A 17683-nucleotide genomic window follows, 5' to 3' on the forward strand; every position below is an offset into this window, starting at 1 on the left:
GTCGTGGATTAAGATCTGTGTATGTGTAGCTAGCGCGTGAAAGGAAAAATAATGCCAGTGTGGTTAGGATTCTCTTTTGGAGATGATTTCAGTGTAGGGAATATGTATAGGATCCAGAAATGTTCAGAATGGGAACTAGATATCAGAGAAATTCTGTTCATCTTAACAGAATGTTAAAAAAAAAGTTTACATGTAATTTGCTCTTAGAGTAAGAAAGCTCTTTTCTGCCAAGGGTTTTTATAGTATTTTTGTGTGAGTATTGGTACAGTAGTTACAACTAGCCTCTTAATGGCTTTGAGCATTGTTCACAGAAACTAACTTAGCACTGGTCTGTAAGGGAACAGAAATGCCTACATTACAAATGTCTCCAAGGTAGAATTTCTCCCGTATGCCTCATCACATTGCTAATTTGTTAACACTAAAGGAAATCATTGAACGTCTCCGGAGGAAAGAAAAAATGCATTACAAGGAATTAAGTCTTCTCTGAAAAGGCAAGGTGTTGCAGAATCATCTCAAATTGGCTTATAAAGTCCCATTAGGATTCCTAATATTAGAAATATTTACCACAAAAGAAATTGGAATTTCTCACAATTCTAATAAAAAATAAGGTGAAATATCAAATGCAGGTATTATCGTCGCGCCATCTCAAAGCTCGTCACAGGATTTACGATAAAGTGCAGCGATTGTGTATTTGCTGACTGTCAATTTACAGACAGGGAATATCTGACAAACAGCAATAAAGGGAATGACCAATTTTATCTGGGAGATTGTTCGCCAGCGCAAATTATCAATAATTTTCAGCGCATTAGCATTTCTGTCACCAGGCTTTAGAGTTGCCATTCTGCAAGTGACTCCATCACTCCTTATCTGCTTTCAAGTCATCTTTGAAATTATCTTGATGGTTCCAAAGTTGAAAGTATCACGCTTGGGACCTTGCATCTGATACTGGAAACTAATTTGTGTGGGAACCATCCGATTACTCCTCAATATGACAATCTGCTGTGTCAACAACTGTTCAGCACATTGCAAGATACATGTAAGATCTGTATTCTGTGCTCTATCCACTTGAACTTTAGTAAGTCTGTTGACAACGTACTGTATCTGAAATGGTAGCTCAGCAGATCTGGTAAATAATGAGGTTGTAATAAATTGGATTAATAAATGGAATGTTCATTGACATAGGTTGTGTTGTTAACCATTAATATAAAGAATAACATTTTAGATTAACTGTTTGCAACTGGGACACTGAACCTTTTGCCAAAGGATTGTGTTATAACGGAACATAGCCATTGTAATTTACACACTTGGTGCTGTCAATGTTTGGACGTGTAGGATCAGGAGACGAGCTGACTCTACTTAAATGCTGCATGTTGTCTTATTTAAAAAAAAGTAAGTTGGTTTCAGTAACTGCCAAAAAAGCACAGTAAAAGGCACAGAGCACAGTGAAAAGCTTAATTTTCCTTCCGAAAATTTATTTTTAATAATTGAGTTTTAATCCTTCTTTAACTATACTTTACAATATATTCTGTGAAGCGCTTTGAGACGTCTCAACGATGTGATAAGGCACTATATCAAATGGAAGGATTATTATTATTATTCCAGTGCCCGAGATTAATTTTACTTATCTACTGTTGGATTGAGCCATCCGATGACCATACTCACTTGAGAGGCCTCTTCCTGGCTTGTTGCACCAGAGATTGATCTGATCGCAGCAGTGAAGCGCTGTGCCAGGCATTAGTCTCTGGGCCTTTGATCAAACCGACCTTTCATGTCCAGATTCCAGCAAATTTCTTTGAAAATTGATCCCGTCAAAAAGTGGTTTAAACTGAAATTTAAAATTGGGAAAAAATAGAATCCAAAAATCCTAACTTTAATGTTTTTTTTAGAAAAAAAAGGCAGAGACAGATTGGAAGAGAGAAAAAAGGAAACAGAAATGACCATGAAAGCAGCAATGAAGAGTTGACAGTTCTGTGATCCTATCAAGCTGCCATGAATACAAAGGGAGCTATCCATTTCTCTGCAAACCTAATGCTCTTCTTAAAGTGGGGGCAGTTTGCAAGAGTTTAGTGAAAGGTCATGAAAGAGTTTAGATAAGAGGGGTTTGTACCCGACTGCTTTCTCTCCAACAGAGTACAGGGGCAGAGACACAAGTAGCAAACCAGAACCAGGAGAGTGGAGGATGTGCGATAGAAACTAGGTCTGTAGGACAAAGGATAGGAGTAACCTATATAGAACTTACCCCAATGTGACAACATCAGACTAACGTATCCTGTAGTTGGAGAAACGGAGACCCCAAAACACTGTCAGTCGGTAAAGCTTTGAGTCTCCTGGCAAATAAAGGTCATAATAATATTTACGTATCACATTATTAAAAAAAACTGGGGCGTGGAGAGAAAGTAAGAGTGCTGTAACTCAGAGGCAGAAACCATTCTTGACACCTTTAATACATTTTTATTGTAAATAAATTACATCCAAGATGAGTTCAGTTTTATGGAACAACAGAAAAAATAGAGTATGTTGTGGGGAGACCCAAAAGAAATGTACAGAGCATTTCCACGCCATTTTATGTGGCAAAATAGTTAACCCTAAATGGAACTTTGTCAGATTTTGGGGGGGTGAATTTTTTTCAGACGCCTTTTATAGTGGCTTGTGTTGTGGTTCCTTGGGGTTCAGGCATGCTCTAGTGCCTTGTCCAAGTGGCTCATTCTTTATGTAAAAGGCCAGACAGTGAGTGCTATATGGGACTTGCACCCAATTTTTCTCTTTCCTTACACCGAGTCCAGCTGAGCTATATCCGGTTGTCACTCCATGGCGATCAGGAACAAGAAGCTTGGAAGGAAATGAAGGAATGAGATGCACATCAGCTTTCTAGGTTATTGTTTGGTGCTCTATTGCACTGAGACTGCAAAACAAGTCGGTATGAATTAATATAATTGAATTAACTGGAGTGCAAAATTCTAAACAAGATTTCTGTTAGGTAACCAAAGTGTTCTGAATCAAGTAGTTTTACGACAGTTCTGCTTTAGAACTGGGTGAGCTGACAACGTAATTTGTTTTGCTTGCTCTGCAGCCTGCGCTCACCCCCAAGAGTGGGGGACCCACTTACCAGCTTTAAATGAGAACCGGCACTAGCAGAACTGCTGCTTTTTCATGAACAATAAAATAGCAGGAATTTTTTAAACCCAATGCAGATGGAGAAGTGTCAGACTGATTCTTTGATAGCGTCTTGCACCACTGACTGGCCTGTCAGAGGTGCATTTTGCCAAGATTCCTTCTTTCTTATCTTGTGCATCATATTTTTTTAAAGTATCAAGGCTTAAAATAATAAGTCAGGCAGAACCTAAATTACAGAGGAGCAAGTTCTATTATATTTTTCAACATATACAACCATGACAACTTTTATGGGGTGAAATCTGCAATTATATGATCATGACTATCAGTGACAAATAACACATGCCCCTGAATTTACCTCTTTTTTTCTCCTTAAAAAAAGCAATGGGATCTATCATGAGCAAATCACTAACAATAGTGAACTTATTTCTAATTTTATTGATAAGTGATAGACTCTTGTTTTTCTAAGCACATGTCATGTGAAAGATGTCCCTTTTCACCACGAGGAACAGGCCTCAAGACTGCAAATGCATTAACTATCTTGAATGTCTCTTTCTCCCCCCACGACAAACACAATTTCCATTTTGTGCGACTTTCTAGTTTTGGACAGCACAGATTGCTGCTTGGAGTGTTCAGAAGTCTCCATTAAGACACGACTACAGTTTTGGGCAACAATTCAGCAGAATATAAACAGCGTCACTACTGTATGTTGAATTTATTGTCGCAATCATATTGCTTAAATCTGTACACCAGCCAAAGGATTGGCTGTATTAACTTTCATGCTCACTGTACAAACATTACACAGCTTTAATAAGATGATTGCAAAAATATTCTTTCAAGAACAATATCCCAGCCTGCTCTAAAAGATTCACAGCACACAAATACACACCTACAGTACACACTGGGTAAAAGCTGACTGTTTGCTGATATCTGGTACTGTCAAGCTTGTGTGTGCATGTGTCAGCTGCAGAGGTATAGTGCACAAAAGATAAACAGAATAGATTATTCATATCTAGTACTATTCTGCTATGTTGGTTGTTGATGTTGAACAGTGGCCACTCTATCCTATCAGTAGATTGGGACGAAACTGGTTTAATGCTTCTTTGGGAAGGAAGACAGTATGATTTGGATGTGCATAATTAACCCAATGAGTCAATAATGCAAAAGGAAGACGATAGAGGGGGCATTCTGGAAGGATGAAATCAAATAGGCTAACACCTCTTGTGATCTTGCAAATGAACTGGTATTACAGCTTCTAAACCCAGTGAATCACTCTTGAAAAATTTCCATTTGTGATTTTCTGCACTCTTCTTCGGGTTCTGCCTCTTGACTAGACAGTCTGTTTTAAAAATATGTCATCCATGCATGAGCCTAGACAGTGTCTGCTGGCAAACAATTCTGTCCTAAGTCTGATCACATCATCACTTAAACTCTACAATTCTGTATTTTCAAACAAGGATCAATCAATAACAATCGTGAAAGAAAAACCTATTGAATTTTGTCTCTCTCCCTCCCTCCCTCCTATTCTGGGGTGCTGGCCAATGTTAACATCCAAACTGAGATCAGCCAACTCTCACAGGCCAAGAATCAGACCTAGGACCTTCCAGGTCTGTGTCTCTCAGTCCCACGCTGGACAATTAATCAATCTACTAAACTAGCCACCAAGGGAGCTTTAAATCCCTCTTATTGGACACAAATTCCATTGTCAGCTTTTACCTGGTGTGTACAGTACTGCTGGTTTACCCCTATGTGTAAATGATGTACATCTCACTCCAACAAGAACACAAGCTGGCATTGGAACAGTCAAAAACGTTGAAAGGTCTTACAATTGACTATGATGCCTTTTCTATCTAAAAATCACAAACTAATCTTTTAGCCAAACTCAAGAAGCCAGTCAAACAGACTCCTTGGGGGAGACCTTCCTCCTTCCTCTTGGAGTTTGCAGTACTCTAGCACTGCAAGAAAGAGATCTCCAACATTCCAGGCCTTCTGATGAGCAAAGCGAGCAACATCTAAAAACTGAAAGCAGAAGAAATCAGTCATTCTTTTATGTTAACACAAAGGACTGCTGAAAGAAGAGATAAAACACTGTTTGCACAATATTACAGCAAATTATCAGTAATGACAGGAAATTACTGTCAATGAAGGGAAGTGAAAGAACACGATTAAATCTTTAAACTCAGCGGTATTCATTATGATACCACCTTTGTCCCTAAACCTGCTTCACCAGTTGTCATCGACAGACTTGCTGTTCCTGTGTCCACCCGCTGCTGGTAGTGAACTGGTAACTGAGTTGAATTTTAGTGTTGTATCTTCTCCTGTTCTTGTCTTCCAGCAAAAATAGTCAATGAAATGCTATTAGGAGGCAGGATTCTCCCAGCTTCCTTATTACAAATCAAAAGCCTTATCAACACAGTGCTGTTGATGTTCAGGTTTTTTTTCCTTATCCTGTGGGAAGTGCCTAGACTCCAACCCAGTCATTAATTGAGATCAGAGTTCACTATGTGGCAATCTGATTACAGGATCAGACCATATCCCACTGCTCCTAAGGTAACAAACAAGGTGTTTCAGTATTTCTGGGAGCTAGACATTACTTACTGGATCTCAGCCAAATTATGGTGAACTGCATTGATAGTGTGGTCACCTGGTCCCCTGTCTGAAGCAGGATTCATGGGATCACATTTCCTATGTTCTGAGCTTTACTTTCCCAGTGACTGGAAACGTAATAATTATTAAGCACTTGAAATGTCTCAACGCTGTGATAAGGTGCTATATCAAATGCAAGGATTATTATTAACATATCCAAATCATAAGATAAGGGTAAAATGGACTTAATTTAAAAACAGACTTAGTTGCCTGGTTTTCCTTCTAGGTAATTTCCAGACAGCCGACTGAAATATGAGGGCTTGATTCAGATAGGTATAAGTGGTGATCCTTAACACTGATCAAGAAGTTGGTTCAAAGGCGGCAATAGCTGACACTCGCAGTCAGTTACTATGGTCCAGTTATTTATTAGAAAAATAAAACCAGGCACAAGCAAAGTAAGAAATTACCTTCTGAATCCTCTTCTCTTGGGATTTTTTAAAATAGATTGCTGGAAGGCCGAGTTCACAGGCTGCTATCCATTGCAATGTTGCTCTCAACTCAAAGTCTACATAGTCAGGATTCAGGTCAAAGTTCATCACAAGAAAATCCTTGTGGTAACTGGATGGGCCTACTGTTAATCCAGATGTGCATTCTGCAGAAGCAAATGGTTCATTGTGTTTATAAGCACCTACTAAATGGTGAACAGTCAGAAAGTTACTTTACAATATTAGCATTCCCATCTTACCATCAGAACGTTCCTGATTTTCTTTCCCTTTGACCTTTCCTCTTGTAGTCTCACTAGCAAGGAGAAACACAAAACATTCCAACAGGATTATTTGCAATTCACTGGCAATTATGATTTTAACCAGAGCAAAGGTTCTATTTTACTTTCAGGAATTTAGTTGCCAGTTTTAGGTTCACTTTGCAGTTGGTAAAAACAGTGGAAACAGTTTTACCAGGAAGAGTAGTTGAGCCCAAACGTTTGGACTTGTTTAAAAGACACCTTGATGCTGCAGCAGGATGAGATGAAATGGTCCGCTAATAGCCATTTCATTTCCAAGTACTTTGAGTCCAGGCAAGACTAATAGAATGAAAGTCTCCTTTATCTGTTGTTGGTTAGGACTGTCTGATATAAAATGGGTTTGGGCGGTTACAACCTAGTTTCTAGTGACCGTACAAAACTTCTATTTATTCAGTAAAATTTAGTAATCTCATTCAGAGAATACACAGGTGTTCTGTAAATAGAAAATGTCCACAGAGGCTGTGCAAAGTGCTCTTCTGAAATTTGGGCTGAGACACATTATTGGGAGAGAATTCAGCCCTACACTTCCCTCATGCAACGAAACAATCATGCAATCATTCCACCAAGAGATTTATTGCTGTGCGCAATTGGCTGCCGCGTTCGCCCACAAATATACAGTCAATTCACTTTACAGTGTGTTCTGTGAAGCGCTTTGGGATGTCCTCCCAACGTGAAAAGCGCTATATCAAATGCAAGGATTATTATTATTATTATTCTGTGAAGCGCTTTGAGATGTCTCAACGACGTGAACAAATGTAAGGATTGTTATTATTATCTAGAGTGGATCCTTCCCTCCTTTCCTCCAGATATTGAAACTAATATAATAATAACTAACTGTAGCACTCCTGTCTCTCAACTACCTCCTTCATGAAATCAGCTAACACATAAGACACTGAAATGGAACCTTTTTGTACTGTGTGGCTCAGTATCACACTAGGCAAGTCACCAAGTTACTAAGCAAGTCATCAGAGAATTTTAGAAATTTCTAAACTTCCTAGGTTCTTCCTTACGTTTGAGGAGAGAAAATAAAATTGTGACAATGATGAATTCTTGCCGAATAAACATTAATTGAAAATTCCTTTGGTTTCTGAAGAGAAAGTAGGGGTCAGACCTGGGTAATGTGGATGTTGTTCCATTTTCCTGGTAGGCATCAAGCTCCACAAGCCCAAGACTACTGGAGGTGCTGCTGTTCCCATTGCTGATAAAACAGACAATGCAGAATTAAATAGGGACATTTTTCCACAATTAAAATATCTTTTAGTTATTTATTTTGGTCAGGCGGCTCACGTGTGGAAACTCCTTACCCTGCCCGCCTGATCTCAACCCCCAGTTTGAGTGCAAATCCTTCACTATCCACTGCCTTGGGACGTCCTCCTGACGCGAAAGGTGTTATACAAATGTAGTTGTTGTTTCCAGCTGCTGAAAACGTACAGGGAGCAGAGTTTCTGGTTGAGAATTCTGAAATCTGTAATCTCTCCCTGGGGGAGGGTTGGAGGGAAGCACCTAGCCTACACCTTGCCTACACTTGCCTACACCTAGAGAATATAGTTGTGGTTGGCAATAGCCAAGGCATTCAGGTACTTCAAAATATTAATTGCTGGAATTGAACCAGCTACGACTGAACAATTTACCAGGACAGTACAACCACCCTACTTCATTTCAACATAAACCACACATATAACCCTTTTGTTTTGGATAGCTGGGTGTCCAACACATGCAGACATCCAATATAAGAGTATCCAAACCAGACAGAATTCCACATACGTAATCTACTTAAACAATTCCCTTGGGCCTGGAATTGAATATGCAATGGAGGTATGCACCCTGTTTGCACCATGTTTACATGATTCTGGAGATGATTAGACAGAGGTCCATGAGACCAAGGATTAGGGACCCAGATTGTGTATTGTATGGAGTATAACCATCTAAAACCGCCATATCTTGCAATTGAATGCCCTGTCTGGAAAGCTTCCCACTTCTTGTCCAGCTAGGACCACCTTACCCATTAGGTCTTTGCCTAGTAGGGCTATAGCAGGCGAGGCAAAATAATCCCTCATCCCAGAAAGCTCTCATTAGCTTCCCGCCATCCTTCAAATACCCCATATTGAGATTCTTCACTGACCTCTCACTAAGGTGTAAATAGCTGCTGCTGTCTTCTGCATGGTCATCTTCATTAACAAGTTGTGACCAACTGCCCATACTCTCGTCACTGGTGCTCAGACTGCAGGGAGTCTCCTCAGTGGTGGCCTTGTCCAATGTCGTTGAGACTGGACACTTTGCAACACTTATTCAGAAAATATCAAGAAGCAGTAGTTAAGTGACACCAAACTTAATAATAATAATCCTTGCATTTGATATAGTGTTTTATCACATCTTCGAGACATCTCAAAGCGCTTCACAGAATGTAATGTAAAGTGAATTGACTGTATATTTTATGGGCAAAACTTTTTTTTTAACAATTTGCTATTAGACATGTTCACTGATACATTATTCCAACCATTTTAGTTTCCTACTAACCTCTTTTTTCTCCTGACTTGTGCTCTAGTTCTGTTCCTCAGGTGCTATCTGGCAATCGAGTAATTGAGTAATCTTATGGTTAATATTTACATCTGCAAATCTAAAATGGTGATGGCAGTCTGCAACTACAAAGAAGGTAGCTACCAGACCCATCCGGGTATCCATTCACATTTAACTGCTTTGAGCTGGAATTGGTTAGGGGAGGATGGGGTGTATTGTATCAGACCTAGCATTAGATATCTGCTCCTGGAGTGGAGTACTGTTGTCTCTGTTGCGCCGTAGGTCAGGATAAGTAGCATAGGAGCACGAGTAGGCCATTCAGCCCCTCGAGTCTGTTTCGGAAAGTTGAATAGTGGAGATGATCTGAAGTTTTGCTCTATTCCTTTTGGGGATCAGGGAGCATCTATGCAGCCATTTCCCTCAGGAGGTTTACATGGGTTGTGTAGAGTCAGTGGTAAAGGCAAGTTGTACATGGTTTGTCAGAAATGGGAATATTTCATTAGGAATTCAAATATATTTTCCTATGGGAGATACAAGACTCACTATTGTACTAAGATACTAAGGTGCCTCTGGGAATTATACAGATCAGACACAATTATCCAGGACAGAATAATTACCAAAAATAGCCAACAGAGAAAGAAAGACCTCGTTAGTAATTTCTAATGTCACATTTAGTAAAAAGGTTTTTATTACAGCTAATATTTACTCCTCGACCTTGAGTAACCTGCCAGTGTCGAGGCTATACGGTCTCCCTGGATGGCTAACAGCTTAGCTCCACTTAACACAGCCAACGTCACAAGCCTGTCCTGCCACATTTGTCAAGGAGAGTATCCCAGATGACCATCCCATGGAATGGAATCCAATCTGAATAATTTATTGGGCATCTATTGAGACCATTTTGCAGAGTTAAAGATACCTAAACTAGCAGATTCCCCAATGGCCTTGTGACCAAAGACTCTGTCCCAGTGTAGCACTAACTGAAAGTTCAATCTGTGCTGGGGCAACAGAGGAATGCTCTTATTGGCCTATGAACTACTAGGGCTAGGAAGAGGTAGGGGAGATCAGTCAAGGTTATTGCTGTCCAACTATTTCTGCTTGATGTTGATATGGTGAAAGGTTTGCATGGGCTTGGCTGTGATAACTACACATAGTCAAATAGCCTATTGAAATTCACTATCTAGACCTGCATGAGAAGAAGACATTTGGGGTGAGGTACCAGAGAGCAGCTGTGGAACTGAACCCTGGTAAGGAATGGGGAGTCTTCGGGAGAAAATTTCGGCAGAGTGGGAAAGCTCCTCTAAGTCAGGAGTCCAAATTGGCACAGTTTAGCTTAGGACAAACAAACAACATTTGGCATCTTCAATGCATTACGTACCTGCTGAATGCTCTCAAACTTGACCCACCAATGCCATCAGAGTCAACCTCAGAATGTCTCCTTTCCATTAATCTCTTCTCAGTCATTGCTTTAGCATTGATGGCAGGTATTTCCTGAAAGCAGTCCTTGATCTCTCCTTTTTGATCACTCTCTATATGAATCAAAGGCACATCTCTTGGGCAGTGTGACAGTTTTTCTTTCTTGGTTGGTTGCGGAAAAGACTTATTTTCCCCCTCTGGCTTTGTTCTGGAGCTCACAGATAACTCGCGTTTTCTACTTTCTGTCCCAGCCTCCTGTTGTGAAGGTTCAATGGGGTCCAGTTGGCCACTGAGGGATGATTTGCCACAATTGACTATGTTGGCTGCTAGCCTGCTGGCGTATTGCTCCACGTGTGGCTGAGCTGCAGTTTCTAAGTGTTCGTCCCTTGGGCTCTCAGCGCTAATGCAAATAATTTTATTTTTTCTCATGAGGGCCTCGATAGAATTGGACCAGGTCTCATTGATCAGCATTTCGGTGATGCGGTCAGATTTACACTTCTGATACAAACAGGAGTCGGTCAGTGATTTGTAAAGGGCGCTGGGGGCTGGTGTGTGACTGATACATACATCCAGTGTATCTCTGTGATCACTTTGGGCAAACCCATCAAAGGAGTTTGCTTTCACTGGGGGAGTCACAGTTAACTTCCCCTCTGATGCACGCCGATCTGGCATAGACGATTGCCTGAGACAAATGCCTGGGCGTCCAGCAGGAGGCAATAGTGAGTTACGCCATTCCTTGCTAGTCTTGTCTTTGCTCTCTTTATCCATCTCCTTGAGCATGTATTTGTAGAACTCTTCGGTGATGCTCTCTGTGCTTGACTGCTTGGAAAGGCAGGTAGTGTTGACGGTGAGGTGACCATTCTTCCTGCAGACTTGCTGGAGAGCTGCGCTCAAGATGTCACTGGCGTGCTTCCCCGCATAGTAGTCCAGCAGAAGGTCAAAGCCCCTGCCTTCACTCTCCATTTGATTCACCATGAAATTGGAGAACTCATCGGTGATACTCTCACAGCTCGACTGCTTGGAGATGGAACTGGCCCTGCTTATCGGCTGGCCAAGCCTGGCCATTGAGCCCAGGATGCCCAAAGAGCTGCTTGAATCAGTGGTCTCCTCTGGGATGCTTTCATAACTGGAGGCTTTCCCTCTGCTCCACTTATCGCACAACAGCCGATTTCTAGCCAGACCCTGCCCTTGTCTCACAGAATCAATCACAGCCAATTCTGCAGAGTTGACAATTTTTGAAGCTACGTCATTTGCAAAGCTGTTTATTGGGTCCAGGACATCATCAAAGTTCATAGATTCATCGACCACTCGGTTCATGAGCTTTTCTTTGAGCTCAGGCTGCTCTTGAGTTTTTCGTTTGATCTCACTAAGTCTGGGCGGTCGAAGTTTCTTGGAGACTGGGGCGACCGATTGTGATTCTTTGCTCCTCAAGGATGCTCTGCTTGTGCTTTGAGCTGTCATAAACTTTTCTGGATCGCCGAATTTTCGTTTCCATGGGCAGAACCATGGTTGCTTTGCATTGGTGTTTTCAAGGCAGATTGCTGCCATCTCTGTTGCCATGGAAACAACCGTTTTGGACACGTGGTCTGCAAACCCTGTGATGGAAAGGCTGGTGTCTGCTGGCTGCGTGGCGTGCAATGGAGATTTGTACGGGCTAATGGTATTTTGTCCATCTACTAAAACACAGTTCTGTTCCTTATCTGCTGAACGTTTGACTCTTTGTGCTTCTCTGCTTTCTGTGAATGGACACATGTAATTGGACATTGGTATGACATCCCTGTATCCAGTATCTATGTCAAGCTTCTCATCAGAGAAAGATCTGGAATCTCTGTCGTATTCTTTATGGTGAGGCTGCAGGTTAAGGAAATCAGTAATTTTCCTTGATCTCAATTGATCGTTCCTCAAAGTATCCCCATCCCCTTCTCTGTAAAGCCACATGGAGTTCAGGTCGATCTGTTGAGATAAGCCTGACACATAGGATCCACGTCTGTCCTCCTTTGAACTTTTTGCAGTTTCTTGACTTTCTTGGGCAAAAAGGAAATTAGCTGGTGGGTCAAAATTCTCAAAGCTCTCTTCGCTATTGTGATCCTGCGATGATTTCTCTGACATCCTGCCCCTCTGCTTAAGACTGAAATCAAATTCCTTCCAGTCATAGCCATCATCTTCAGAAAAGACTGTGGATGCATCACTGTGTCTCCCAATGTCCCCGATTTTCCGACACGTGAAATAGATCACGTTGAAAAGAGACTCTTGAGCACTGTCCACAAATATATTATTTAGATCCATCCCCGAACTGGTCTCGTTTGCCTGGCATGTTGTTCCCACTCTCTTCTGAGCTTCTTGGAAGGAATGCTTCACAATTAAATTTGACACATTCTGGGCAAAATCATTTCTTGATGATTCCTCCCACTGGGATAGTTTGGGTTTGGTCACTGTTTCAATTAACTTCTTGTCCATAGATTCAAGAAAGTCTCCCACACTTTTGTAAAGGTCTGGCTTCAGGAGAACATTGGCTGCTTCTTTGACCAGCACCTCAGCAATGCTGTAGGCAAAGTTGTCCATACAGGTGCTGACACTCACATTGCATTGCAGAGGAATTGCAGCAGATGTGTCAGCGGCAGATAAAAGGCCACTTGAAGCCACAGAAAAGCTGAGGTCTGGTCCGTCGCCTAAGCCTGCGACTGCCACAGCACTGGCCACCTGAGTCACGCCACAGAGAGCAGAGGAGAAGCAGAAGTCCACTCCATCACATTCAGAATGGTTTAACAAGGTTCCGTCTTCATCAATGTTTCCTTCGTAAGACGAGTTTTCTGATCCATCGCTTAAGGCTTGGTCCAACTGTAAACTTTCAGTAAGTTGGGGGCTTGAAATAGTTCCTATAACATTAGCTGCACAAGCCAGTGCTACTTCTACAGGAGTGGGTGAACGTTCACTTGTGTCATGACATGCACTGGAGGCTCCTTCTTCTGCACAAGGCATATCCTTTACCAGATGATCAGAATCAAGGCAGGAGGTCACTGTTGGGCTTGACGGTTCTTGCCACTCTGCAGGATTCTCGCAGTTGTCCGGGCTTTGAACGATAACAATTTTGGGAAGGATGTTCCATGGGCAAGGAGGGTTTGGGTCTTCTTTCACATCGCAGGCTGAAAGGGCAGCGTGGTTTCCTGCCGAGATGCTAACTGCAGCTTCAGTTGTAAAGGTGGCTTCTGACTGGGACAACTTGATAAAGGCATCTTGCAGAACAGATTCTGCTAAGTTTGAAGCATACTCACCCTCTACATATTCATTATCCTCAAGAGATGAAGAAACATTCGGTTGATCTCCAGTTGCCTTAGTATCCATGAAATCTGCTTGAAGGTTCCTTTGAAGCGACTGACCAGCCCATTCAGCTGTGCAGGAGGCGAGCTGTCCTCTCTCAACAGAACTCAAGGCAACGGGTTCAGTTCTCCAAGAGTCTTCTTCAGCTTTGTTACTGGTTTTCCCTCTATAACTAGGAGAAACGTGATTTTCCCGTTGAAGCTTCCATATGACCCGCCTGGTATTTTCCTCGCCTGAATTTGCCACTGCTGTTCGGAAGGTCTCGTCACCGCGGCAAGTCTTTGCGTGTAGGACTTTGTCTTGTCGAGTCTGCATGAGATTTCGAGGTTTTCCTTTTAACTTTTTCATGTCTTTTGATGGGTCTGAGTTACCAAACCTCAAAGTGTCTGTGAAAAAATATAATTACAAGTATAAGTGTCAGTTTCTCTGTGTTTAAAAACATCTATTTCTTTTCCCAATTATCTCTTCTTTTTTCTTTTCCCTCTCCTTTCCTGTAGTCATTGACTCATGCCACCATACAGCTCCTCAGGCACTGTCCATGTTCAGGCACTGAGACTGTCCACTGTGTCAGGAGTCCGTCCACCTCGTTCCCTACATTGCCCTCTTCAAGTCCCGTCTCAAGACCTTCCTCTTTGACCGCACCTTCAGTCATCCTCCCACCTCCACCTCCCTTGCCGCCCTCCTCTCTCAACTCCAGCCCCCAGCTCGGGTGCAAACCCTTCATTGTCCAGCACCTTGTCATTTCGATGTATAGGGTGAGATATAAATGCAGTTAGTTGTTGTTTGCTGTTGTCGTCCATACCCTCCAGTACTTTGCTCAAGTGGCCACACTCCGTGCCAACCAAGACTGCAAATGCCAGCAAACTGTTTGACCACCAGGGGCATCCTAGCCAAGCTTGACCCAATAACCACCATCAACTTGCACTTTAAAGGGATTATGGTGCAAAGGATAGTGACCGGGAACTGATTTTCCATCCTTAGCTCAGGGCCACTGAGTCCAATTGTAACATCCCTGCTCACCACCCCAGCTGAGATCAGCTAAGTGAGCGCAGACCAGCAATCAAACTTGTGACACTTCTGGTCTGATTGTAAGATGACAGGTTTCAAACTTCATTTTTATTAGAAAGAGGTTTGGGAGCATGGTACAGGTTAGACAGAAAAAGAAAATGTAAAGTCCAAAAATATAAAAATAGGGCTGATAATGGGTAAGAAGGAAAAACAGGAGACGGTTAATCAGTAATTTAAAATTTTGATTTTAAAATTGTAGTTTAGGGTAAATATTACAATAATGAAGCTTCTCCTAACATTCAACATTAGTATCATACTGTTACTGTTAAAGCACAGGAACAATGGGTCAAGAGAGAATGACATTGCCCTAATTCTGTGGCAGTATGAGGGTTAAATATTATCTTACCATTTGAGATGTTGATTTCATATTCCTCTTCATCCAGGTGTTCAGAGGCGGTGATAAAATCCTCCTCAATAGATGACACTGAGCAATTGGTGTCATCCTCTGCCTTGCGAATGGAGCTGCCTTGAGGCTGTAACCTTTTCGCCTGAACAGATTCCAAGCCAATCAAGCATTTGTTTATTTCATAGATGACACAGCCCACATCATTCTTCCTACATTTTCTTGCGCATTGAACTAAACACAGGTCTGATGGTCTGCGACACTGCAAGAGAAGAGAAGAGATACTGGTCTTCCAAATAATTGGGTAGGATTAACATACTCGATCAACGGATGGGATTTTCTGTACTACTGTTAGAAACGGCAACTAGGGTTCAAAATGGAGGTGTGATGGACTCAAATTTATTACATGTGGTTGCCAAGGGAGAGAGTTTAAGGAACTGAATCAGCCGAGGGCCATACACGATACGCATGAATTGGAAGGAAGCAGGCTGATGGGGTTGAATAGATTTCTCTCACTCTAGGTTTTATTTTTTTAAAAAAACTATATTTTTCAGAATGTAAATGGAGACATATTGTGATATTGAAATGTACAGTAATATTACAGCACTCAAGCCATCCATATGTCAGGATAGGCTTTAATACTGTAATATTAAACCTAATGTGCTGAAATGAGCATCTACCACAAAATATTGATTAAATGTTTCTAAAGACTCCGGCACTAATCCACCTGTTGATCCCTGTCTCATTTCCTTACCTCTACCTCAATTCTGTTGATTTTTTAATCTGAATTTGACTTTTTATTCACCTGACCTGATTTTTACTAGACTCTGAAACCCAGCCTAATCTTAAAATGAATTTCTGATGGTTGACTTACCAACTCTTTTCCTCCTCCTGCCCACCTCATTTTGGAGGTTGGAATAACATTCAGAGTAATCGTTTTTTTCAAGGATTCAAATAATAGCACCAGAAAGGTTAATTACACATCAATCTCCCTTAAAGGAGTCTCCTTTCCATTCAGGTCTGTATGAAGTCCCTTCAATAGATCCCCAGATAGTGAAAACAAATCGCATTTGCTCTTCTCTGTATACGTTGATGACTTGAATAATTCACATCTACTCCAATGTAATCCAGAACAAATTCTGACTGGGTTCAAAGCTCAGTTCTACACGGTGAGTTGAGCGTAGCCTTCCAAATGAAAAATGTAGGCCACCTAATTAATATATAATCAACCATTACCAATAGTTTGGGAACTGCTACAATTTAACTTATTCGCCCACAAATATACAGTCAATTCACTTTACAGTGTGTTCTGTGAAGTGCTTTGGGACGTCCTCCCGACGTGAAAAGCGCTATATCAAATGCAAGGATTATTATTATTATTATTATTTTATCCACTTTCAATGAAATTAAAATAAAATCTCTACGAGTCAGACTGTGACAGTAAATTACTTAATCAAATGTGCCTTCTGAGTAAATCTTTTTACCCAATAAACTTAATTTAACTTTAGTGATTTCTGATCTCAACAATTTTCTCTCTCTAGAAAGGCCTTCCTGAAATATTTGCCAAAAGTTAAATTTAAATTAAAAATGATTGGCATTACATTGATAGGTTGAGGAATTTTTGTCTCTCTCTGCTATTCTGGCTGTTTTATAATTTGACAGCTCACATACTATGATATAGCTAATGGATATATTACTACTGTAATTTAGCTATTCAAATACAAATATATATTATATATCCATAGGTGGATATATACAAAAAGTTATATATGCCCTTTATAGAGCTAGAAGTGATTAATTGTGCAGTTCCACTACTGTAGCCATTGTAGAATTAGAATTAGCTGAATTCAGATCTCACTGAATTAATATTTATTTTAGTAAATCTTGACTTTCACAACTGAAAACTAGACCTTGAGAATTTTATTTTTCACCTCAATTTAAGTCAAGTCCTTCTGGACTCAACATGGACTCCTTACTTAATAAATATGAGCATTGTCAATGTTGACAAGCCTCTCAGCGTGAAAAATACAAGCAATCCTGATCACAGCAAGTTGTGATTTTAATGGAGAAATAGCACAGAAATTAATAGTGCCCCAGGGAGAATTCACCACATTTCCATTTTGCCTGCAAAGTGAGAATTGCTGTACATATTACACTCTGCGTAAGGCAAACATGTGACAGACAAGTGAGATTGCACCAATTTAGGTTTTGATATGCACCTCGCTGTGGAATCTATGTCCACATAGTTCGTCAAGAAACGTTACACTTGGACTATAAATAAGAAATAAAAAAACAGCCAATTCATAAATCTCTGCAATCCAGCCCAGATAACTGTTCATTAATCTAAACCACCTCCACCTTTTGTTCTAGCAAAATGAAAGCGTGTGTCTGTGTGGTGGGCCCACACTCATTAAAGTTCCAAATACTGCACTTCTTCTTCCATATGTCCTCGTGCTGTTAAAATCAAAACTCATCCTGCTATTTCCAACTCTTGGCTCAATCCTTTCACAATTTAAAGACCTCAG

General features: G+C 41.0%; 1 protein-coding gene across 1 annotated transcript in view; it reads right to left on the minus strand.

Moving 5' to 3' along the window:
• Positions 1-2438: 2438 nt before the first annotated feature.
• Positions 2439-17683, minus strand: part of LOC103176018 (SPHK1 interactor, AKAP domain containing) — a 34887-nt gene continuing 19642 nt past the window's right edge. Inside the window, exons 6-12 of the mRNA XM_007889357.2 lie at positions 15162-15420; positions 10392-14133; positions 8622-8783; positions 7611-7697; positions 6443-6495; positions 6165-6349; positions 2439-5130 (exon numbers count right to left, since the gene is read on the minus strand). Of these exons, the coding sequence (XP_007887548.2) occupies positions 4984-5130; positions 6165-6349; positions 6443-6495; positions 7611-7697; positions 8622-8783; positions 10392-14133; positions 15162-15420 (4635 nt within the window). The 3' untranslated portion in view covers positions 2439-4983. The remainder of the gene's footprint in view (positions 5131-6164; positions 6350-6442; positions 6496-7610; positions 7698-8621; positions 8784-10391; positions 14134-15161; positions 15421-17683) is intronic.

This window comes from Callorhinchus milii, unplaced genomic scaffold, assembly GCF_018977255.1.
Source record: "Callorhinchus milii isolate IMCB2004 unplaced genomic scaffold, IMCB_Cmil_1.0 Scaffold11, whole genome shotgun sequence".
In the NCBI taxonomy this organism is placed as follows: domain Eukaryota; kingdom Metazoa; phylum Chordata; class Chondrichthyes; order Chimaeriformes; family Callorhinchidae; genus Callorhinchus; species Callorhinchus milii.